General features: G+C 36.9%; 1 protein-coding gene across 2 annotated transcripts in view; it reads left to right on the top strand.

The window, feature by feature from the left end:
• slc30a2 (solute carrier family 30 member 2) overlaps positions 1 to 15,691 on the top strand; it is a 148,374-nt gene extending 132,683 nt beyond the window's left edge. For both annotated transcript variants that reach the window (XM_069886582.1, XM_069886580.1), the window contains exons 7-8: positions 5,663 to 5,797; positions 6,247 to 15,691. In XM_069886582.1, coding sequence (XP_069742683.1) covers positions 5,663 to 5,797; positions 6,247 to 6,392 — 281 coding nt within the window. In that variant the 3' untranslated portion in view covers positions 6,393 to 15,691. The remainder of the gene's footprint in view (positions 1 to 5,662; positions 5,798 to 6,246) is intronic.
• Positions 15,692 to 26,457: the final 10,766 nt, after the last annotated feature.

The following is a 26,457-nucleotide window of genomic DNA, read 5'->3' as shown; positions in this document are numbered from 1 at the left end:
GGTTGGGGTTGGGTGTTGGGTCTTTCCTCCTTTGCCTTTTGTCAGTGAGGTGGGCTCTGCGGTCTTCTTCAAAGGAGGTTGCTGCCCGCCAAACTGTGAGGCGCCAAGATGCACGGTTTGAGGCGATATCAGCCCACTTCAGTGACCAGTGAACAAGTACTCCCAGATCCATTTGCTCCTCCCCACTCCCTAGCTTGTCTCCATTTAAATAATACTCAGCTTTCCTATTATTGCCCCCAAAATGGATAACCTCACATTTGCTTACATTGAACGTCATCTTCCATTCAGCAGCCCACTCCCCCAACCTGTCCAAGTCCCTCTGCATTTTCCTGACATCCTCCTCACACCCCACACCGCCACCCATTTTCGTGTCATCTGCAAATTTGCTCAAATTATTAATAATCCCCTCATCCAAATCATTTACATAAATTACAAACAACTGAGGACCCAATACCGATCCCTACGGCACTCCACTCGTCACATCCTGCCATCCTGAAAAAGACCCGCTTACCCCAACCCTTTGTTTCCTATTTCTTAACCAATTTCCTATCCATGTCAGCACCTTACCTCCAATACCATGCTCCCTGATCTTGCCCACTAGTCTCCCGTGCGGTACCTTATCAAAGGCCTTCTGGAAGTCCAAATACACCACATCCACAGGCTCTCCCAAGTCCACCCTCTTTGTCACATCCTCGAAAAATTCCAGAAGGTTAGTCAAGCATGACTTACCCTTAAGGAATCTATGCTGACTAGCCCTTATACTATTATTTCTGCCTAAGTGTTCTGCTATTACTCCTTTTATGATAGACTCCAATTTCTTCCCCACCACCGACGTCAGGCTGACCGGTCTATAATTTCCCGTTTTCTCCCTCCCTCCCTTCTTAAAAATCGGCACCACATCAGCCACTATCCAATCCTCAGGGACCTCCCCTGAATCTATGGAACTTTGGAAAATGTCGACCAGTGCTTCCACAATTTCCATAGCAACTTCTTTAAGCACCCTGGGATGCAGCCCATCAGGCCCTGGGGATTTATCAGCCCTCAGTCCCAACAATTTACTCACAACCTCCTGTTTCTGGATCCGGATATCCATTAGATCCCCTACTTCCCCAGGAAAGTTCCCCAAGTCTCTTGACACCGCATGACCATTACCCCCTAACTGACCATAACCTTGGTGAAGACAGTTGCAAAGTATTTGTTAAATTCCTCAGCCATCTCCTTATTTCCGGTAATAATTTCACCCTTTTCCATTCTTAATGGACCAATTTTGGACCGAACCAATTTCTTCCTCCTCACATATTTAAAAAAAGCTTTTGCTATCCTCCATTATATTATTTGCTAATTTCCTCTCATACTTAATTTTCCCCTCTCTTATGACTTTCTTAGTTACCCTCTGATGCTCTTTGAAGGTTTCCCAATCCTCTAACTTCCCACTCCGCTTCACTATCCTATACTTACTCCCTTTGGATTTGATATTACACTTGATTTCATTAGTTAGCCACGGCTGCCATTTGCATCTCCTAGAGCCTTTCCTCCACTTTGGAATAAATTTGCCCTGAAACCTGTGAAAAATGTCCAAAAATACCTGCCATTTTTGCCCAGTTGTCCTCCCACCTAGTGTATCTTTCCATTTTATTTTGGCTAGCTCCTCCCTCATAACTGCATAATCCCCTTTATTTAACTGCAGTACAGATGCTTCCGACTTCCTTTCTTTTTCCCTTTCTAATTGCAGCTCAAAAGCAACCATACCATGGTCACTATTCCCTAATGGCTCCCAAGGAAATAAGACGCCAACAGTGGCTGTTGCTTTAAACGCAGAGAAAGCCTTTGACAGGGTAGAATGGAATTATTTATTGAAAGTATTACAGAAGCTCAACCTATCAGAGAAATATATTAATTGGATTAAAGCATTATATAAGGGTCCAATGACGAAGGTGACAGTAAATGGATATATATCAAACCAATTTAAATTAAGCAGGTCAACTAGACAGGGATGTGCACTATCTCCCTCACTGTTCGCTTTAGCAATAGAACCACTGGCAGAACTGATAAGAACAGAAAAGAGAGGGAATATAAAATCAGTCTATTTGCAGATGACATCATAGTATACTTAATAAAACCAAAATTATCAATAAAAGAATTACATAAGAAATTAAAGGAATATGGAGAAATATTGGGGTACAAGATCAACGCAAATAAAAGTGAAGCGATGCCAATGAATAATGCAGATTTCACAAAGTTTAAAAAAGAATCATCATTTAAATGGCAAACACAAGCAATCCGATACCTAGCTATTAGACTAAATAATAATCTAGGCCATCTATACAAATTAAATTATCAGCCATTAATGAAGAAACTACAAGATGACTGAGAACATTGGAAATATTTACCACTAACACTGATAGGAAGGGTAAATGCATAAAAATGAATATCTTCCCAAGGATACAATACCTATTTCAATCGTTACCAATTCCCTTAACAGATAAGTTCTTTAATGAGCTAAAGAAAACAATAAAGAAATTCTTATGGAAAGGGGGGAAACTGAGGATTGCGCTGGATAAATTAACAGAATGGTACAAACAAGGTGGTTTGCAGCTACCAAACTTTAAGAATTACTATAGAGCAGCACAATTAAGATATCTCAGATTTTTATCAAACAAGGGTAAAACCAGATTGGACCAGGATAGAGCTAGATAAAATAGGGGAGAAGGTACCAGAACATATACTTTATAAATGGGATGAAAAACTGGTGCAATATAGAAGTTCACCAGTACTGCACCATGTGCTCAACATTTGGAAGATTCACGTAGAAAGAAAAAAAAAGAAATTATTACTACCAAAATTATTATTGACGCAAAATCAACTAATCCTTTTCACAACAGATAACCTTTCCTTTAGAGAATGGGAGAGAAAAGCGATTAAAAGAATAGAAAATTGTTTTTAGGGAAATAATTTATTAACATTTGAACAAATGAAATACAAATATGGAATAACTCATGGTACAATATTTGCATACCACCAACTGAAAACCTACTTAAAGGACAAATTGGGAAGCAGACTGAGGTTACCAGAAGGAAGCAGCTTTGAATATGTGACTACAGACACAATGATAATTAAAAGATTTATAACAAACATATACATCAAGCTGCAAGAGAAAGAGAACAATGAAATAAGCTGTAAACCCAAACAAAAGTGGGAACAAGATCTAAACATAAAGATAAAAAAATGAAAAATGGGAAAAGCTATGCTCCGGAACTATGAGAAATATAATAAACACTAGGTTACGCATGATACAATATAATTGTATACAATATACAGGCTATATATCATGCCCCAAAAGTTAAATAAATGGGACCCAACAGTATCAAATAGATGTTTTCACTGTAAGAAGGAAACGGGAACAACAGTACATACAATTTGGGCATGTGAGAAAGTGGAAAAGTTTTGGGAAGATCTAAATCAGGTATTAAATAAAAATCACAAAAAGCAACATACCAACAAATCCAGAGATCTTTCTTCTAAGTAATATAAGAAGTAAAGAATTAGGCCTTGAACTGGATGAAGTGCAAAAAAGATTTATTATGATAGCCTTAGCTGTAGCAAAAAAATGTATTATGTCAACTTGGAAATCAGAAGAGAGCCTGAAGAGTACAGCAATGGTACATAGAAATGAATAAATGTATTCCATTGGAAAAAATAACATATCATCAAAAAAAATAAAGTCACATTATTTGAACAAATTTGGGAACTGTACATGGAACACAACAGAGAGGGCCTACTGCGGACCTCCACCCCTAAAATGATAGAATGAGAAGAAGACGAAATGAACTGACCCAGTAGATGACACAATTTTCTTGTTTATTTTCATTTGTTTAATGGGTTTATTGTATTGTATATATTGAATGTTTAATTGGTTTGGAGGGGGGAGGGAAGGTGGGGGGAAAAAGAGGTGAAAATGACACTGTGTATATTCAAGAGGGAAATGTTTGTGTGTATTTTGATTAATATGGTTCATAGTGTGAAAAATTTAAAAAAAATAAAAACTGATCAGCATTCACTGTTTATCTTTAGTCTCCTGAATGGTTATAATAGGAATGATTGCCCTCTAATGTTGCTGCAAACATCATATTTCATGACTTATTCATGATTATAAATCCTGATTCCGATGGAATTGCCTGACAGTAGTTAACTAAAATGCTACAAGTGTGTGTCATATATAGTTCAGGTATAAATTTATCACATGTATAAAAAGTTACATTAGAAGTGGCTAACTACTGGATAAAGTTTTAAATGTTCATGTCCTGACAATTCTGAAGCTCTGCATTTATTGATACATTGACCATTTCTGATTGCCCTTAACAACGTGATAATGAACTGCCTTCTTGGATTGCTGTCATCCTTCCAGTGAAGTTACTTGCATAGTTCTATTGGGTAGGGAGATCTAAGATTCAGATTTCAGATTTATTGTCAGAGTACATACATAACATCACATACGACCCAGAGATTCTTTTTCCTGTGGGCACGGCAGAATTACCTGGTAGTGCCAAAAAAAATGTACACTTGTAAACAACTGACTGTGCAATACAGAGAGGGGGAAAATAAATCAATAAAGTGAACAAATAAGAGTCCTTAAATGAGTCCCATATTGAGTTTGTTGTTGAGGAGTCTGATGGTGGAGGGGTAGCAGCTGTTCCTGAACCTGGTGATTCAAGTCTTGTAGCACCTATACCTCTTCCCTGATGGCAGCAGCAAGAACCAAGCATTTGCTGGGTGGTTTTGGTCTTTGATGGTTGCTGCTGCTCTCCAACAGCTTTCTCTGTAGATGTTCTTAATAATGGGGAGGATTTTGCCTGTGAAGTTCTGGGCTGTGTCCACTACCTTTTGCAGAGCTTAATACTCAGGGGAATTGCTCTCCCAATACCAGACCATGATGTAGCCATTCAGCACACTCTCCATCACATATCTGTAGAATGTCACCAAACCTTTGCAAATTCCAGAGGAAGTAGAACCGCTGATGTGCTTTCTTCATGATGCCATTAGTGAGTTTGGTCCAGAAAAGATCCTCTGAGATAGTGACTCACATTTGCTCACCCTTTCCACCTCTGATCCCACAATAATCACTGGATCATATACATCTTGTTTGACTGAGTTCTAGGTTATTGCTGGTGCATCATTCAGCCACATTTTCCATCTCCCTCCTGTAAGCTTACTTATCGCCCCTTTTTATACAACCCACTACTGTTGTATCATTAGTGAATATATAGATTGTATTGTTGTCATACCAAGCCACACAGTCATAAGTGTAAAGTAGAGCAGGGGGTTAAGAACACAGCCCCCTGACCCAGAGATCTATAAAACTGACAGCTGAAATAAAGGAATGTCTCTCACTAGATCCTCTCAAAGTATAAGTGCTGTCAAAATTGTAAAGATAATAGAAACCCAATTTTAAATCAGCAGATTGTTTATGGTGAAATCGTGATTGTGCCAAATTGAGCAACCTACTGTAGGCAAAAATTGCATTTTCAGAAGAGCAAGGACTTTTGTTATTCACTTTCCTTGTGGAATAAAAAAATTACTATAGGAAATTTCTTTTCGTTGCTTCCAGTTTGAATAAATTTCATTCTTGTGCTTTAATAAAACAAAATCTACTGTTCTTGCATAGGTACCCCTAAAGGTTTGGAATTTAATTCAGTGAAAGAAGTTCTTCTTTCTGTTAGAGGAGTGAAAGCCATTCACAGTCTTCAGCTCTGGGCTCTAACATTGAACCAGCATCTGCTATCTGTTCACATTGCCATAGGTGAGTGAAGCTCCAATCATATTTGCTCAGTCTCTTTTAATTCTTTTTAGTTAGATCTGAAACATGTTTTCAGTGTGTGATTCTTTCAATATTCATTACTACTGTAAATTACATTATTTATTTTTCTTGCAAATAAATGCAAATTCAGATCAATAATGAGAAAGGATATCTAATGAGGAATGCCAGGTCTCTGGGAAAATGGGTGAAAAGCAATGGTCTAACTCAAAAGTTCTCCCAATTGCTTGGTGAATTTAAAAAAAAATCAGAAGATGAACCTTCTTTTCCACCAATACCCCCAATAGCATAATATGTTAGAAAAATTATAGCTAGTTTTTTTTTAAATGCCTGGTCTCTAAAAGTAATTTACTTTATAAGTGAATGAGAAAATATTTCCATTTCTGTGAATCATTTCAATGATGCTTTTCTGGTGATTATTGTATTGCTAATAGCGGAGGATGCAGATGCTCAAACTGTGCTGAAGGAATGCACTGACATCCTTCGAAGCAAGTTTTCCTTCCACACTACAACAATTCAAGTGGAAAAGTTCTCAGAAGACATGTTAGAGTGCAGTCAGTGTCAAGATCCAAAAGACTGAGATTTTCAATATTCAAGATCCCAGGAGGTGCCATTTGTTGTGGTGTTGTAATTTGTCTCTGTATTTTAAATGATTTCCAAAATTATAGCACAGCTTTTAAAGGCATTCAAATGCACAAATTGAATATAGGACTTAAACTCGATCTGCAAATCAAAAAACTCAATGGAAATGGATTCTAATAAAAAGGCCAGGCATGCCAATTTATTGAATAGAAACTCCCCTGATCAGCTATTTCTAAGGTAGGGTAAATATAGAATTAAGTGGAATTTAATAATTCTTGGTAAATAATATTTGGCCTGGATTTTCTTAATAAACCTTGGTAGCTCTGTGTACAACTGCAGGCATTTCCTTCCACAATTGTCAGGACACATAGGACTTCTTTGCAACCCTTTGTGCACAGATCAGTTTTGACCTCTCTAAAAGCTGTTCATCAGCAGTTTCCCAATAGAACACTGAAAATAGGCTGCTCGTGGAAACTAGTAGCAGAGTGCCAATTTCTTGAAATTTTCTAGCAATTAAATTGAGAAAGCTGCTCCCCAGTCGTGCCCAGGCTCATCAATATCATTGATTCTCCAACTCCATGTATTTCAAAGGAGAGGAGGGATTGTGAGAGAGAATAGCACTTAAGGTACTTTATTTAGAGGTGCACCAAAGAAGAGGTACAAGGACTGCCTAAAGAAATCTCTTTGGTGCCTGCCACATTGACCACCGCCAGTGGGCTAATAGCGCCTCAAACCGTGCATCTTGGCGCCTCACAGTTCGGTGGGCAGCAACCTCCTTTGAAGAAGACCACAGAGCCCACCTCACTGACAAAAGACAAAGGAGGAAAAACCCAACACCCAACCCCAACCAACAAATTTTCCCCTGCAACCGTGTCTGCCTGTCCTGCATCGGACTTGTCAGCCACAAACGAGCCTGCAGCTGACGTGGACATTTACCCCTCCATAAATCTTCGTCCGCGAAGCCAAGCCAAAGAATTGAGTTAATACTTTAAAATGGCTGCATTGTTCCCTTTTCTCCTGTCAAATTCTCCTTTAAATTTAAAACATTTCTAACAAGGCATCAAGTGTGAAGAGCTCCGGTGTTTCATTACCTTTTCCAAGTATCTATCAACATGTAGCCCTGCAATAAATTCCATAACTCATAATCAGTACCTCAAGTTATCACCACCAAGTTCGATCCCTATCTTATCAGTGTCCTCACCGATTGGGAGCAAAAAATCCAGATTTCTTCCCCCACCTCGTATAAACATAAATATCTTAACTCAGTGATAGCATCACCAGTCTCATCCTAGTGGACTCCACCAACAAGTAGGAATGAAAACTAAAATTGCCTTCCAGATCCTGAACGTGGATTTTCAGCTCACCAAGCCAGCACTGATTTGGCACCACAGTTAGCACAATGCAATTACAGTGCCAGTAACCCAGGTTAGAATCCAGCACTGACTTTAATGCTTTAAGGAGTTTGTATGTTCTCCTTATGTCTGTGGTGGTTTCCCCCAGGTGCTTCAGTTTCTTCCCACTTACCAAAAACAAAAAGGGTTTATAGATTAATTGGGTGGCATGGGCGTGTAGGCCAGTTACTGTGCTCTATATTTAAATTTAAAGAAATAATCACAGATCTCAAAAACATTTTCAGCCAATCCTAGGTCAACAATCTGAAAAAAAGTTAAATCCTGTTTTGTTGGCATTAACCCACAGATATTTTGTGGACAACTGAAGGATTTCACTTGCACTCCTCAGTGATTTGATTTTTTTTTTAAAAAAGAGCTTATCCGAGTCAGAGAGAGAGAGAGAGAGAGAGAGAGATACAACATGGAAACAGGAGCTCACATCGAGTCCACACTGATCATCAACCATCCATTTACATTAATCCCATTTTTAAAATTTTCCTCAAATCCACATCCATCCCAGATACAATCACTTCCTTACACAATGGGGACCATGGACTGGTGCCAATTCACCTAGCAACCTGCATCTTTAGGACGTGGTCAGAATCTAGAGCACTGTGGGATACCTATACTGTCATGGAGAAGGTGCAAACTCCACATGGTCAGGATTAAAGCTCTGCCACCTACAAGTATCACTAAATTATTAGCAAGGGGGAAAAAAGGAAACTGACTGTATCACAAGATTCACCAGGTTCCTTATGAGCTTTCTAAAAGATGCCCAACTTATAACATTTCCAAATCAGAATCACCACAGAATTTGTATGATTATGTTTCTTGGTTCAAGTTCCATGAAATTGACTTTATCAAATAATGGAGCGAAACAGCTTGAATTTTCCCTGTAGTACTGCATAACTATAGGCAACAGATTCACTGCATCACATAATTGTGATTGACACTGATGTTCCACAGGGTTCCTGCTTCCTTGTTACAATAATTTGCTAAATGTCTACTGGTATGGAAGTCTATAAATAGAAAACACTGTTTATCCCAAGCCCACAAATAAATATAGTGAAACATTTATTAATGATTGAATAGACTAACATGGGATATAGAAAAGTAACCTTTGACAAAATACCTCCAGTAATTGCCTGACTGGAGCTAATTATTCTGTGGTCTTTAGTTGAGAATAGTGGACCAAAACAAGAATTTAAGGATGCACTTTGACAATAGCTTCTATTTAAAGTACAGAAAGTAAGAACAGAGTTTACACTGGTACTTTGAAGGTTCCCAATTTGCAGCAAAGCAGAAATTACCAGCTAAACAACAAAAAAAAAAATCCTGATCCAGGAGATCCCTGAGGGATGTCATCTTGCATCCTGGCCTCAATACACATGAAACCTCACTTACATGTGTCTACAACTCTGCTGTAGAAACAAAGCTGCAGGGATTACTTTAGCAGTGGAAATTGGGGTGGAAATGGGTGATGGGGAGAGAGGGTTGCAGGAAAAGGCGAGTCTGTCTCAAGAACAAGACTCCTTTGTGATGATCCAAACTACTGAAGTGCCAAACTGTACAAGTGCCTTAAGGGTAGCCACAGTGGAAATCTATGGGTCTCAGAACAACTGCAGCAGTCATATAAATGTATTTATATAAATAGAGCTTTATGCAGCTCAGTTTTCAATAAAGTCTGGGCAGCTTCTTACTTGAATGAAGGGTCACTCAAACTTTAGCCATGTACTGCAAAAATCCAGCTCTTCAAATGAATCCTTGTAATAATGCATGTACTGTTGTGCCTTTGTATACCTGTGGATTTTCATGTACCTCCTGGCGATAACCTCATCGCAAAAGGTATTTGTGCTCAGTAAACCATCTTATAAAAATAGATTTAAGGATATGTATCAAACTATGAAGATGAAAAAAATGTTTAGAATTAAGTTTGTGATTTATGATAATCAATTGCCTTTACATTCCTTCATGCTTCTTGTTCCAGTTCTTTGTATCTGATGCTTGTGTGCCTGTAATGTGTGCATGAGTGCGATTGTGCTGTGTCTCTCTGCTGCACCTTACATTAGTCAAAAAGAAATGAATGTATATGCCCATTGCTTACGGTCCTTCCAGTTGAAGGAGTCTAGTCACATATGAGCCATACTGTGCTGGGGGCCTTAAAGTTGAACAATTTTTAACAACTTCATGTGGATCCTACCCACAAATAATTAACTGAAAAACATACTAAAAACTACTTAGATTTACACAAAGCATTTCACAACCTCAGGCTATGTGTAGGGTTTGAAAGTATGTTGTAAACTATTTACCTTAAAAGATACAAGCCTTTCCAAAGTGAGAAGTGCATTCACAAAAAAGCCTCAAAGTATTTTCTCATCTTCCCCATTCTTGGTTCAACATTCACCCTTCTATCTGAGACCTCATTCTTCTCCCAACAAAGCCACTCTGAATCAGCCAATTAGAGCATTTGTTGGGTGCAGTAGCTTACTTTTCCATTTCTTCTCTGTGAAAAACAGGTTTGCTGCTATTTTCCATAAGCCTTGTATTTGCATAGCCAAGGATGTTAAATTTTGCACACAACTGTGGCTCAGAATCCAAATATATAATCTATGAACCAACATATTCAATAATATTTCATAATGGGATTATTGAAACAATTTCCATTATGGGAGACTTTACCACATGATTTTAAACTTAAATTCAGTTTTTACAATTGGAATACCTTAAGCTACTTAGAGTTTGCTGGATTAAAGCAAAACTAAAGATTTTCAATTAACTCCTGTTAGATCAAAATATTTATTGTCTACCAATAGTTGATAAATTCCACAGGTTCATGCTTAATTGCTAATGTGTAATCCATGGTAGGTTAATCATTAGTACATTTCAAACAGCTATAAATATGCAGACAAGTTTTACATTATATACATACATGTATTGTTGTAAAGCACTGACAGGAGCCTAGAATCTTGATATCAGTAAAATTTTGATATTTTGGAGTTTCATCATTTATCACCATTACAGCCAAGTGATACGACCCACGTAGTCAGTGGCTTACTTCACAGCTTATTTTTTTTCATTTTATGAAAACCGGACTGATAGCAACTAAAGAATTTCTTGTCTACTGGACCATAAAATTCAGCCAGGATACAAACCAATTCTCATTACTTTCACCCAGAGACTTGAGGCACATTTTGAAGCAACAGCAAGAGTTGCAGCAGTGGTAGAGTAGAAATGCATGGTTCATAACTTGACATTGTTGGTAATACTGTTGATGTAATCACAGTAAAACTCTGAGGTAAACCTATAAGCAAAAGGAGCACAGTTTTTTTTCAGTGGAAAAGTTCATAATGAAATACTCTATTGAGGAAGGTAAAACATTTCATTTTAGGTAGTCTGCAGAGGGACCATTGGCTTGATTTACAATTTTAAGTGTTTCAGTGAACTGTAGGGAGGTCAAATTAAATGTCAGAACAACAAAAACTTGATTGATCAGATTCTCTGGAGGTCCCCAAACTCTAATCATTTGTGACCACTACAGTACAACTCCGATTATCTGAAATTGGATTCTCCAAAATCCTCAGTTATCTGAAAACAAATCAGAAATCCTCAATTATCAAAAAATTCTTTGGAGTCAAACTGACTAGAGACCTCAGGCTACTGTTGATGGTGGCAACCTCGGACTCCTGGCAGCGACAACAGCGGACCTCAAGCTCCTAGGCAGGAGTGGACCCTTGGGTACCCAGCATGAGTTGGGGTCTTGGTGGGAAAGTGTCGGTGAATGGCGGTGACCATCACTTCTTGGTGAGAATTAAACATTATTTTAATGCTTTAAAAAGCCTTACCTTGCTGTTTGTTGTTGTTTAAACACCGTTACAAGTGATTTACTGTTGCTACTGGGGTGTTTTAAAAAAAAAGACCAGTTCTCCAAAAACATTTATCCAAAATAGGCCCAGTCCCAACCATATTGGATAATCAAGGTTGTACTGTTTAAAAATAACACAGATTACGAATATTAACCCAGACAATGAATGAGATTGACTGCTTGGTTTTTGACCACAGTTACTGTGGGAAGAACACTGATAAATGCATTAATGAGAACATCCTGCACTTTCAAGAACACTGGTTTAGTCCAAGTTAAATGGGAGAGGTTTTTGTTTCAACATCTTGTTTGAATTATCACAGTGACAGCATTGCTACAGGCCTTCAGTAATATTTTAAGTCACCTTGGATTTTGTGTGCAACTAAATATTAGGATTTGTTTGTCGAAGTTCTGTCTGAGAATAATCACTGAGCCAAATGGATAACATAACTGAGGATTAACATCAGATCAAACTTTGCACATTTTTACATATTTGCTGTCCATAGCAACATTTCCTGGACAAGTTCACAAATAATTCAGAAGTATCAGAAGAAAACTTGTCAGATTTAGTATGTGTGGTGGTGGGAAGGAAGGGTTGGGGAAGCCATTGCTGTTCAGTGATAACTTTGATTAGCTTGGAAAATGGATGCATCCATACTCAAAGAGAAGATACTTCATAGGAAGCCAAAAGGTTTGGATCACAAAACTGTTCACTGTGAATCCAGGATTTAATGGTAACTTGACAGTCGCCTAGCCTCAGGTAATTGCTTCACATACTCTAGACACCTTTTACACAGGTACAAAGATAATCTACTTGGACCCAGAATTAAAATGTAGAATGACATTTCAATTTTGTTTATCATGTCATCTATTAATGAATGGAATTTCACCCATGGAGGTGAAATTCAAGCAGTTACACTATCCAGCATATGACCTGGATTAGGTTCTATGTATAGAATAAAATGGATGAGCAATCAATTAAAGGCAATTGCTATTATTTTTAAAGACACTTCTGAATACAAGGCAAAGTGGAGTCTGATTATGTGAATGTGTGGATTTTTGTACTGATAGTAAGGACATCTGTACATGTACAAGAGTTGAACGCAAGGTTGAAGAGAACAGTATCATGGACATGAATACTCACTCATGTTTGATAATGGTGTTGCTGGAAAGCAACTCAGATTTTTCTCTGAGTGACAACAGCAACAAGCAAACATCTTGGCAAATTGTAACTGTTTAGATGATTACTGAAAATTTTGAGGAAAACAAAAGAACTGAACATTTATGTGGCTATTTTAATGATTTTCACAATTTAATCCGTTTACAATATACATCTAATTAGATCAGTCATTATATTTATTTTTTAAAATTTAGATATACAGCAGAATAACGGGCCACTTTGGCCCTTGAGCCTGTGCCACCTAATTAACCTACAACCCCGGTACATTTCAAATGGTGGGAGGAAACTGGAGCCCCCAGGGAAAAACCATGCAGACACAGGGAGAACATACAAACTCCTTACAGACAGCACAGGATTTGAACCCTGATCCTGATTGCTGGTGCTGTAATAGCGTTGCGCTAATCGCTACACTAACCACGCCGTCTGAATATTGTTATATTAGTGCATGGTATTCAGATCAGTTTAGGCGCACCTTTTCCTGTAAGCTATATATCTCCCTATACAAGCATTTATAGGTTCCTATGAAATTATTTAAATGATTCATTGTGTTAAAATGCAGTGCACTAAATATTAATTTCAGTTATGATGCAATAGGGGACCTACACAATACATTCCTGGCAAAGTCTCAATATCAATTTTCAACAATCAAGGTTTCCTGATCAATTTGGAAATAATTTCAGTTAAAGAGACCATTTATAATCAATATATATTTTAATACAATGTAACTGAAGTTCTTATATCAAATTTTAAACCAAATGTCAATTGAATTGTTGCCCATACTACTCCAGCAAATCTAGTTAAGAGAAAACGCACACTTTAAAAAGTTGCTTATTCTTTCTTACAAATCTGAATTCACTTTTTCCTAATGTTCTTAATTTTGTAATAATACAAAATGTGTAGTTTACCCTAGGTAGAACTGTTCAAGTTTCAATGCCACAAAAATGTTCAAAATAGAAACATGCTCAGAGCGAGCAGAGACATGAATCCAAACAGTAAAAGTACAGCTCTGGCTGTTGCCTGAATTTGTGCAGGAGGTGCACATTATACAGAGGGTAGAATGTATATTGTAGAAACGATTGAGTTTACATCTGGTATCACGTGCCTATTCTTGAATTTATTAGATTAAAGGCAAGAGAATAAAGAGTTTAAAATACGTAGAAAACTATTTTGAATGGGTGAAAAATACTTGTCTTTACAACTATGCAATCGCACATGTTCAGATGATATCCAAGTATTCTACATTGGCTTGCTAGAGACAGCTGAAAAAATGAAATCAAGGGACACTTACCATATATGCCGGTGTATAAGACAATGGTTGAACTTTAAAACAGTCACCCAAGAACTGGGGTTGTCTTGTATGCCACTCAGCACTCCCCCGCAAGGTCCATCCACCCAGTTCAACTGCGGTCAGCTCTGTACAGGCTTTATTCAGCCCATTAAAGGAGCCAATGGAGGTTTATTTTAAAATATGCCAATAAAATTTAAACCTTTACTGGGTAATTTGCTTTTAAAATATCGTAACATCATCTCTCCACTGGTTCGTGGGATGGTTGGTAAAGGACTATTGGGCCAGTATTAGACCAAGTATAGTTCAAAACCTACATTTTAGATGAGAATTCAGGTCATCTTACACACGAGTGATCTTACATGCTGGCATATATGGTATGTCTTGAATATTTATAGCACTGAAAGAAATGAAAATCAACAATTGTATGTATTACGTAGAGTTTATAGCAAACAGGTTTACTTTAATTTAATTCACAAGTCTCTTTCCAGCTCATCTATCTTCATGAATCTATTTTCCTATCTCCCTAATGTGCTAATCTAGCTTCCTCTCAAATACATATGCATTAATAATCACTCCACAGGGTAGAGGTCCCACATTCTAATTGACCTGACTCAGATAATACAAAGATAAACAATAAATTTTATCATTTTTTTTTCTAGATTAAGATAGATTAGGAAAGTAATATTTGGAGTACAATAAACCTCAAATAGTCAGCCAAATAGTGACCATAAAATAATGTTTTTCATTGTGCTGTGAGCTAAGCTGCCCAATCAATATATGAAACTGTAATGTACAAGTTCACATTGGGATAGCTCAATAGCTTACTTTGTGGTCCAGCACTGTTCTCGTGATGCCTGGTAAGGATGATTCCTAAAGGTCACCGGGTGATTGATTTGTGTCGACTTCGAGCATCTCAAGCATTAGGTTTTCTTAAAATCATCTGTACAGCTTGCCACATTTAGCTAATTGCCACTAAACATTACTGTGAAAATAACTTACTCCCTCTTAAAAAGAAAATAAATTTCTAAAGTTTTAGAAGCCCATGAAATAAGCCTTTCACTTCATGGCACACAATATAATGTGTGTTGAGATGATTATTTATGCACATAAAAACATGAAGGCAACAACATGGAATCAGAAGTTGAACTGAATCACAGGTTGTAGTTAGAGCAAGAACTGTACCCTTTGTGAATGCTCATGTGAGAATTATGGTGTGAATTTTGTGTGCTGTGTTGTGTGCACCATATTTTGAAGTGAAGATATTTTTCATGTAATAAAGCTGTTGATCTACAGGAGCCATGTTCTTTGTTGTAATGTTTTGTAAATAGAAGTAAATATTAATTTTATATGTGGGTGTACATGTGCACAGGAGTGTTGAACATCAGATATTGTGTACTTTTGAAATACTGTATTCTCATGTCAATAAAAACAATTGCTTACAAAAAACATTTTCCAATTTTCACATGTTAATCTTGCAATTCCAGACAATGCCATTCCTGAGCAATTGCAGATTGACTTTTTATGTGTTGGATGTGAATTTTCAATAGATTGTTGTTACATTAAAGACTGAAAATCTCAATGTTTCCCTCTGGCATCTTTTAATTTAAATGATTTTCAAAGACCTGCAAGATGTGTTCTTCAAGGTGTAATTTATTAAATGACTTTGGAACAAATAGAGCATGAGATTAAATTTAAGTAAACATTTTTAATCGAGAAAAGTATTATTCATTTGCTAGCCCTGTGATTATTTGTGTATAGGTTTCATAAAAGCAAAGAAGCCTTTTAAGTAGCGATCTCTGTAGTAAGCTACCTCTATCAATTCATTAGTGGCAGTAATAACTGCTGAAGCAGGTGGTTTTCTATTCTAAAGATGCAGGATCCTACCCAAATGCCACTCAGTTTTGGCCACAGTTGTGAATGGACAGCCTGTACTAACCCTTAAAGTGACAATCACTAAATGAAATGGGAGCTCATAATACATCCCTCAGCAAAGAAACATTTGAGCTGCAAGAGCAAAATTTTAACTGCAACCTACAATGTTTGAAACAATACATTCACTATTGTTGATATAATACAGAAAATTTTCCAGCAATGATGCAAACTTGACATCTTCAAAAGGCAATTAATAATTACATTATCCTTGCCTTTAATAAGTTATCACTGAATCATATTCCTGCAGAATTAGACTCCAGTTTAACAATCATCTACTTTTGATTTTCATTTTACTCAAGAACACGAAGGGATTTTGGTCAGTTTACACAACAAGTGGTCCCTGAGCTGTGCAGATGTCAACATCAAAATGCTGCAAAGCCAGTACAAGTGGTGATAATTCTTTTTCTAAGGTAGAATAAATTTTATTTTGATGTTCATTGAATTTCTTGAATAAGTAAGCCACTGGATGGTCAATATCTTCACAACCATTTTTTTTAAATAGCACTGCTCTCGCAGCTTCATCTACTGCTAAAGAACTGGCTTCTCAAATTCAGGTGACTTAAGCACAGGCTAGTGACATAAAATGGCTTTCAGTTTATCAAACACTTCCTGACAAAGTTTTGTCCAAACTTTTCACCCTTCTTCAGGTTAGTCAAAGGATGATATCAGCAACACTTTTTACAGAACTTTCTATAATACCATACCATTACCAAAAACATCCTAACAGCTTTCTTAACTGTGGGAATGGAAAACTCAGAAATCATCTGAACATTCACCTAAACAAGCGCTAACTTGCCTTAAACAAGATAAGTCACAGTAGCATGGCCATATTCACATTTAGCTAAATGAACAGTAAGGTTTGCTTTTGAAAGTTTGTCAAACAATCTATCTAACTCAGATGTGTGCTTCCCAGGTATCATTCCCCATAACCAAATCATCAATATAGTATCTGTATGCTCTAAATCTTAAAATCACAGAATTAATCATTCTTTGGAATGTCCCTGGAACATTTTTCATTCCAAATGATAAAACATTGTATTTGTATAACCCTGACGAGGTCACAACAGCATAAATTTCCCTTCCTCTGTCTGTTAAAGAAACGTAGCCTTTTAATGTCCATCTGCATAAGAAACTTGGCCTTTCCAACCTTGTCCACACGATAATCCCCCCTAGGGATAGGATAAACATGTCTTTGTTACTGCATTAACCTTGCTATAATTAGTGCAAAATCTGATTTAAGCACCAGGACACAAGGTGAACTCCATTTTGAGATAAAAACAACCTATAATACCATTCTTTAACATATATTCAATCTCTTGATCTACCAGTCTGCACTTTTCAACATTCATTTGATTTGGATGTTATTTGATAGGTTTTGCATCTCCAACATCAGCCTCATGACAAGTTATTTGGGTTATCTTGGGCACGTCTGGAAACAGATTCCTAAATTTTAAAAATAGCTGTTTCATCTGCTGCTCCTTTTCCTGGAGCTGAAGATGAGCTAACTTAACATCCAAATTCTGCAAAACAATCAAATTAGCCAGATGAACTGGGATAATGCTTTATTTGAAGTGACCCTCACAAGAGTCAGCTTGTACTATCTCGCAGCCCCTAGGCTCCTTAGCTCTATCAACAACCAATTCCACTGGTGAAGATAGTTTGTTGCTAAAAGCCAAGTTCACAAAATAAAGTGTTAACATGTTAACACAGCAACTCTGGGTTTTACGTAACTACGTAGTTGACTTCATTCACCTTTGACTCTATCTTATATGGGCCTAAAAATTTAGCCCTAAATGAATTGGAATTTGTTGGGAAAAGGATCAACATTTTATCCTCTGGTTTAAAAGTTCTCACCCTAGCTTTAAAAAAAATCATACCAGACCTTCATTTTGCTTTGAGTCATTTTTAAATTCTCTTGGAGGAAGTTTACAGACTTTCTGCAAACTTTGAAACAATCTAACAAATTCAATTGCACATCCTCATTAATCTACTGTTCCTTCAATACCATCAAATGTCCTCTAACTTGGTGACCAAACACCAGCTCAAATGGGCTAAAGCCTAATATAGTCTTGTACAGACTTTCTCACTGCAAACAGATACACTCATTCCAGTCCTCATTCTCAAAACAATAGGTCCTCACCATGGTTTTGAAGCTTGAATGGAATCTCTCCAAGGCCTCTTGAAATTCTGGTTGATATGCAGATGAAGTGACTTGGTTACCTAAATTTATAAACTATCTGCTGAAACAGCCCCAGCATGAAATTACTTCCCTGATCTGATTGAATCTCTTTCGGCAAACCAACTAAAGTGAACAATTTTATAAGAGCTTATGACAGTTTTAGCTTTAATATTTCTAAGTAGTATTTCTGGAAACCTGGAGGTTGCACACATGGCAGTTAAAAAAATGCTGATTCCGATCTTTTGTCTTGGGCAATGGGCCAACACAATCCACAATAACTTTAGAAAAGGGTTCATCAAAATCAGGAAAGGGTTGTAAAGGAGCTACTGTGGCACCCTGATTGGGTTTACCAACAACCTGACAAATCCAGCAAAATGTCACATCTTTTCTTAAATGAGGTCAATTCATAATCTTATATATAGCTTTCCCTTACACCAAAATGACCACCCAAGGGTGTGCTATGGGCCAAGGTTAAAATTTCATCCCTATAGGTTTCAAGAACTACAACCTGGTGAATAACTACCCATTCTTCACTGGCAGGGATATCAGGTGGTCTCCACTTCCTCATCAACACACCTTCCTTGAAGTAATATCCAACTAGCATTTTCTTAATTTCATCATCAAAGAGAGCCTTATCTCTCACTTCAGTAAGATCTGGATCTCTGTTCGGCCCTGCTATAAAATCTTTTTGGGATAACGACAAATCCTTACATTTAGGTTTAACATGAGAACTCTGGTCTAATAAAGGAGGTAAAGGCTTTGGGACATTATTACAATCTGAGTGCTGTTTTGTATTATTAGATTCGAGTCTCTTTTAAATCAATCTGCACAGCACCATCTGTACTAGCAAGCTTTTTAGCTATACTTCGAGTCACTGCACAGGCTGGATATATATCAGAATCTGTCTTTGTCTCATCAATGACTGGCTTAACTGTCAACCGCACCACAACTTTACCCTCTACAAAGTCATTTTCTAATAACGAGACCCCCTCCACTGGTAAACTTGATCAGATCCCTATCGTAACTTGTTCATCAACTAATTCTGATTTCAACATTATCCTTTGCAGAGGTATCAACTGCAGATCACTCCCTAGACAGCAAATCAAACTTATTTTGCCCATGGCAGTCTCAACATCAAATTCCAAAACACTGTCCAACACGAGTGACTTGGTGGCCCCAGTATCTTGGATTTTCACTGTCACTTGTGGTGACCCTTCCTTTACCAAAACCAAACCCTCTGACACATATTTAAATTCATCCCTCATGTTACCAGCAGGTCTGAAACCTTTTTGATATGTTTTCCATCTCTTCGAATACAGGCATCTGGAGTTGCCTCCTTTTCTTTCTTTTTTTCCAGAACAGAACATTATGATTAAGTTTCTTATAATAGCAGCACAGGGATCCAGAAGATTTCTCCTTTACTTACTTCCCTTCTTACCTCCAGCACCAGTTGCAGATGTATTTTCTAACGTACTTGGATAGAACATATTACCCCTTTGAAAGATTCTACTTGATACAAACTTTACCTTGGGGTTAAAGCATACCCATCCACTAATATAGTAGATTCCTGCCAAGTTTCCACTCCCTTTTAATTTAAATATGCTTTTATGTCATTAGGAACACACCTTTTAATTTCCTCAACTAACACCAGCTCTTTCAGTCTGTTATAATCATCATTTACATTTTTTTAATGTGCACCATTGATCAAAGCACACAGATTTTACATATGCAATATCTATATAAGACTGGTTCACCGGTTTTCTGAAATACCTGAATTTTTGTCTACAAGTCTCTGGTAAACCTTAAGCACAGCTTGCTTTACAGTCTCATAAACAGCAGCTTGTCCAATTGTAAGGGCAAAGTAAGTCTGTTGGGCTTTCCCTTTAATCACACTTTGTAACATGAGGAACCAATGGTCTTTTGGCCACTTTTTCGAAATGCTGGAAGTATTTATCAGTCTCAGCCTTATCAAATGGAGGAACTAATCTAGCCTCCCTACTGGTCATAAACCTCTCTCCTCTTCTCTTTCAAACCCCCTTTGCTTCTCTGCTTTCTCGACTTCAAATTTCATCCAATCTACATTTTTCTAATTCTACACAAAGCTCAAACTGCCTTTGTTCTTTCTCAAACTGCCTTTGCTTCTTCTCTGCCTCAAAAATCAAAGATTTTCTAATTCAATTTGATCCGCTGCTCAAGGGATTTACTCTCGGAAAATTGTTTTAACTCCCTCACTCCAAACTTGCCCACTGCTAGAACTCTCTGGATCTCTGCCTTTTACATCGATGGTTTTATCACCAGAAGTTCCAACTTTTGGATGATAGCCACCAACTCATTCTTTTTCACCCTTTGCGAACCTAGAGAATGGAAATTCCAAAAACTCATCAAGATCCATTGCTGCTGTTTTTCCACACACACAAGACATTTAATTGCCTATCAAAAAGGAATTTAACCAATCAATTTGAAAATCAGTTGATCAATAAGCTCCAAATTTTGGTCAGATTCCAGATGAAACTTCAAAAAAAATTGTAGCCTCTATTTCATTGATAACCAGATGAGCAATTTTGATGAAGTGGAAAGATGGTTTATTGCCAACTCATATGCAATGGATACAGTATATTATGGCTTGCTCAACTTTGGAGAAAATTAGATAAAACATTAGAGCTTATGATTGAATTTGATGTCATAGGCCCCAATTATGGATTATCATCATAATCTGAATACATAGGTTTGAGTGCTCTGGGATTTCCTGTCCATTATCTAGGAGTGGAAACTCAATTCCTTACATATTATTCGCTAGTGACCATATTTAGTAGGAGGGGCAATATTACAATGAGGGGTGGGTCTTTTTCTTCTTTCCTTCTCTTCATAACTAGATTACTCTTATTAGATACTTTACCATGAATATTAGTATATGAGGTGAAGGGAATTTCCATTGTATTCGACCGAGCATTGTGTACAAGATGATGTATAAACTAGTTGATTCATATTCTGTATTGTATTAAACTGTGTGATTAACCGCTGTAACCGTGTCTGCCTGTCCCACATCGGACTTGTCAGCCACAAACGAGCCTGCAGCTGACGTGGACATTATCCCTCCATAAATCTTCGTCTGCGAAGCCATGCCAAAGAATATATAATGTAATATTTCTCTCTTCCAAATAAAAATTAAAAATCCCAATTTGTTATGCATGCCAGCGGCAATATAAATTCACCAAGAGATTGTTAGCTTTTTTTATTTTTAAACAACATAATAATAATTAACAATAATACATCTTAATTAACTGAACCCCAAGTGAGAGGAAGTGTGTGTGTGTGCCCAAACTGTAAGTTTGGGCACAATTCTGGAAAGTTGGTCCAAACTTCTGTCTTAGAAATCCCGTGATGGAATGCCCTCTTTAACTAAGTGACTGGACTACTGAAAACTCACAAATCCTTGTGGAGTTACTTGTAGAGAAATATCCTTTCGGATGAATGGTTGTCACAACTCCCCTTTTCCTTGTGTAGGGAGAAAATGAAACATGACTTCCACTGTGCTTTCAAAAACCCTGGCACAGGTCAGTTAAAGTGACCTTTCTTTTGGTCATGTTATGGTTCAGTAAGTCCCCTTCAAAATTACCTTTCCTTTGGTCATGGTGGGTTCAGTAATTCCCCTGACTGGGAGAATCAGTCAAATTGTCCATTTCACACAGAGCCATTCCAGTAGTGTTCATGAGATGGCTGCTGATCACAATGTGTGCTGTTACTTTAACTGTTTCTCTTATGTCTCTCTCCACCTGTCCCTGGATAAAGCAAAAATGTTCTCTCTTTTCTTCAGAGATCATCCTTTGCAGACAGTACCTGAATGTTGCCACCCAGTTCTCTCCACAGTTGTGAGTGGTGGCAGCCTGTACTAACCCTTAAAGTGACATTCACTAAATGCAACGGGAGCTCATAATAGCCGGATGAGATATTCTAAGAGTCACCCCCAAAGGTGAGCAGCATCAACCAGCTCTTCATCCTGGGCAGTTACATTTTATTCAAACCCAACTATATTTAAACTGCAGTGACATGCAAAAACATGACCAAGGTATCCTGCTGGCTGAATAGTTGCTCCCATCTTCAAAGGTTTGTGTTACTTCAGAGAACATTTTCTTTCAGAATTTTAAACTTTTATTCATTCTTATTCTTTAATTATTTATTTTCCTAGTTTTTTTTGCCGGTTGCTTGAGTTTGCCTGAATTCCAGACAACAGAGTTTTTACTGCTGTATCAAGTTTTACTTCAGGGCTCTTCAATTAGTAGGTATCCAATTAAAAGGTGTCCTCTAATGTATGCAAATCTCACAATTAAACTTTTATATGGATTTAAGGCAAATATGGAAGTTGCAAAGAGAAGGACTCGAGACAGGTATGTATTTTTCCCCTCAGCATCCTGGAGGATATTCATTATCAAGGGAAATGTACAATGTGGAGTTAAAGTCTAATGCATTTATTACCCAAAAAACAACTGCAAATCATTCTCTGAAAAGTTTTAAGATGTATTCTTTAATCAATATGATCCAGCATGGAAGAAATTAAGACAATAGCATCAAGATTAATAGCCCTTAAATGCATACCTTCATTTTACTAGGAATTCTTGCATCACTGAGAGAGAAAAAATTCCCAATAATTTTCTGGTAGCACTTCAAGCTAATATTTTGAAAGGAATTAAATTAAAACAAAACAGAATGTTGGAAACTGAGCAAGTTTTGATGAAGGTTGTTTGGAAGTTTCTCTTTCTACTGATGCTGTTTGATGTCCAGCATTTTCTGAACTTAATGGGGCTGTCCAAGTTGAACGAGCCACTTCATCAGTTCCTATTGCAGTTGGGGCACCCTGAACCCCGCCCCTCCTATACCATTCTCAATTCATGACAAATGTGTTCAAAGAGGGTATGCACTTGATATTGGACTCGATTTTTCAGAAGCTCATTTTAATTGTGATAAATTTGCCTGCTTTAAACCAAAATTAAACCAAGATAGCAATCAGCTGATCAGGGATGCTGTGACAAAAGGCTTGTTCAGACCTCACATGGTATCCAGACAACCACTTTTCTGGCAGGATTACGAGATGAATCCCCACCCACCCTCCCTGAAGTTCGAATTAATGGAAGTATGGTTGCAACTTAATCCCACTTGGGCTCAATTCAGGACAGACCAAGTTCTAGAAATTTCTGTTCTAGATCATTCAATTTCATATCAGAAAACACACTGAGATGACAGTAGAGATTCTAAATAATTTCCTCCAAGAAACTACATATTACCCACCTGTAGCTGGTAGTTCCAAAGCTCATCCATCTCTCACTCTTTCTTTCAGGTTAGTCTTTATGTCTTAGAGTCTACAAGTTGGCGACCTGACAATGTTATTTATAGTCACCAATACCCCCTTTACATCTTGCAGGGTCACTAACACCACTGCAGTAACAAAAATTAATCAGAACTTTAGTTACCAAGTTGCTAGAATATTATGCAAATAAACATAGTAAAATATTTTAAAAAATTAAATGTTTTAATTGAATATTATGAATTCAGGATCAAAGTAACATTTAAATATAAAAGGACAGCCACTCAGTCTTAAAATCTGAGATCAGTCTATTAATTATACTCCAATCGATAAAGTACAGGTAGACATATTGACAACAAGCATCAAGAAACATGATAACATTAAGGTGAAATAATAATTGGAATGGATGTATATGCTGACCATAGGTAATATGCTCCATTTAATAATCAATGAACGGGAAATAAAGGGGAATTTATTTTGGCTTGAGCCAACTCAAAATCATCTATATGATGTACTTGTGGGTGAAAAATAGTAATTCTTACCTAATTTTGTCCTCCCTTTTTCAGATAAATTTTCCATTTTTAAATTAGGTTGCTTAGCAGAACTACGTGGTCAGAACAGAAATTTACCAAGTCAAAAGAATCCTACTCTGATCACTGACATGTCCCTGGATAAAGTATCTACATTTGCAGTAAATTAATAACTCTTATTTGTAAATAAATATAGCATCTCCAAGACAAATTTTAATGAATTACTTGCTCCATTATAAATGCTCAGAACAGAACCGTAACAATGTGGATTCATCAGCTCCTTTAAATGTGGGAGCCACCAAGTCCAATAGTTTTGCCATAATTTCACCTATCAAAAATCAGCATGTGAAGTTTTGTATTGCAGGTTGGAATAACAAATCAACATCTTGTAAATTGCTGCATGTAAAATGTGTTATAGACTTTTCAAATTAAAATTGTTTTCATGTAAATCATGCAACTAGCCACAGATTTCGAAAAGAACCAACTTGAAACATTTACAATGATTATATATAAAGATTTGAGAGATTTTTGTCCATAAATACACTCAAATCTATTTTAATCAAACTGCATAGAAGAGTCAGCACATTCTACTCTGCCTCAAAAATCCATTTCATAAACTTAATTAATGATTTGCAAAACTATTGTAGAAAATACCACCACACACCATGAAATTACTGATTGCCCAGGCTATTTTTACAAAGCCAAATTCTCCTGGTAGATTAAAATTAGTTACTCAAAAATGCAAAAGTCTACGTTATACATTATCCTGCATGCCTGAAAATTCAGTGCACCAGAATTATGTAACATTTCAGAGAGAATAGTAAAACATTTTACAACAAAAAGGCAAGATTTTAATCTCTGCATTTCATTCACAGCTTTAATTTCTGAAGAATAATTTAACAGATTGTACCAGCAAATATATTCGCTGCCTTGTAAAATTCAGTTTTACTCGTCATGTTATATGACGATGACTGAGGAATTATAAATTTTAAACTGTTCAGGGAACTCTTAAAATTATAATCATATTACCTGCAAGTGGATCCAACAAGGAAACAGGTCTTAAACTTGACCAAAATACAGAAGTGGCAGTGAATTGGGTAGGAGGAAAGAACAATGTGGAATGCCATGTTTTTGAAACAAAAATCTTACAGCACACATTTCCATAGACTGGTTCAACTATGTTAGCTAAAAAAGATTATTTTTGAAGTTGATAAAAATGATGTAGGGGAGGGGAATGTATCGCTTTGTGGCATTAACAAGTCTTGAGCTTTGTTCACACAAAAGCTCATGGAATTAATATCTTGAAAAGTTAACGTCTTGCTGTTCAAACTTTTGAAGTAGTTTCCAAACTCAGGGCTTACTTAGAAAAAGACTGATAAAAATTGAAGTGCAGTTAAATACAGTCCACCAATCAAAATTCTGTATATTAATCTAAACCAAGATTTTTAGTACATCATAGTAATGGTGCATTTGCAAATGAACATGTGGCACTCAGAACGGTAGAATGTGGTTAAAAAATTGACAAGCACAAAATATGATTTCAGTCAAGGAAGGCAGTCCCCATATGGAAAGGTGATGGGGAGCATCTCTCTCTGCCATAACTTATTAGAAATTAGTGATTGAATTCATGGCAGCATTGGCAGAAATATGGGAACAAACTACATTTCTGTAGTCTTGGCCAAATATGAAAAAAAAGTGAAATATATTAAAGTGTTACTTAAATGCACCTAAAATGCAGTAGATCATGAATACATTTCCCATCAAGGTCAAAAGACTGAGAAATCAATTCATGAATATTTGGGATACATTTCAGGACAAAGCACTGGCTTGGAGACAACCATAGCTAAATAAGCTAAATTTTAACAGTGCTTTTTCTCCCTCTTACAATGGTTTCTTAACAGGAATATTATTTCAATTCAAGTTCTTACAAGGCTAAAGTTTGGTGGCATTGCAATCCAAACAGAATTACTTTTAGGTTAGGCAAAACTTTCAAAAATAGAGCAATCTTTAATTTCTTGAATTTTACACTGAGCAGCAGTGTATGTAGTTTAGATACATCTGTATTGAAAATGTCAATCGAAGTATCAATTTCTGTACGTACAAATAAAAGATGACTAGTTGTGATTTTGTCACAGCTGGGGAGAGAGTTGTTCAAAAACAATTTCAACGTGATGGGCATTTCTTCTGTAGGGATGCTGGAAATTATGTATTTCAGCCACAAAATTAATTTAATTTAGAGATATAACAGAGTAACAGTCTCTTCTGGCCCACAAATATACCCATTTGAGCAAGTAACCCACGAACCAAGTCTTTGGAACAAGGAGGGAAACCAGAGGACACCTGGAAAATGCACAAACTACTTATAGACAGCGACCAGGTTACTGGTGCTTTCATAACATTGTGCT

This window comes from Narcine bancroftii, chromosome 6 (assembly GCF_036971445.1).
Source record: "Narcine bancroftii isolate sNarBan1 chromosome 6, sNarBan1.hap1, whole genome shotgun sequence".
NCBI classification, from domain to species: domain Eukaryota; kingdom Metazoa; phylum Chordata; class Chondrichthyes; order Torpediniformes; family Narcinidae; genus Narcine; species Narcine bancroftii.
The sequence above is the reverse complement of the archived record's forward strand: the minus strand, read 5'-3'. Positions and strand labels throughout refer to the sequence as shown.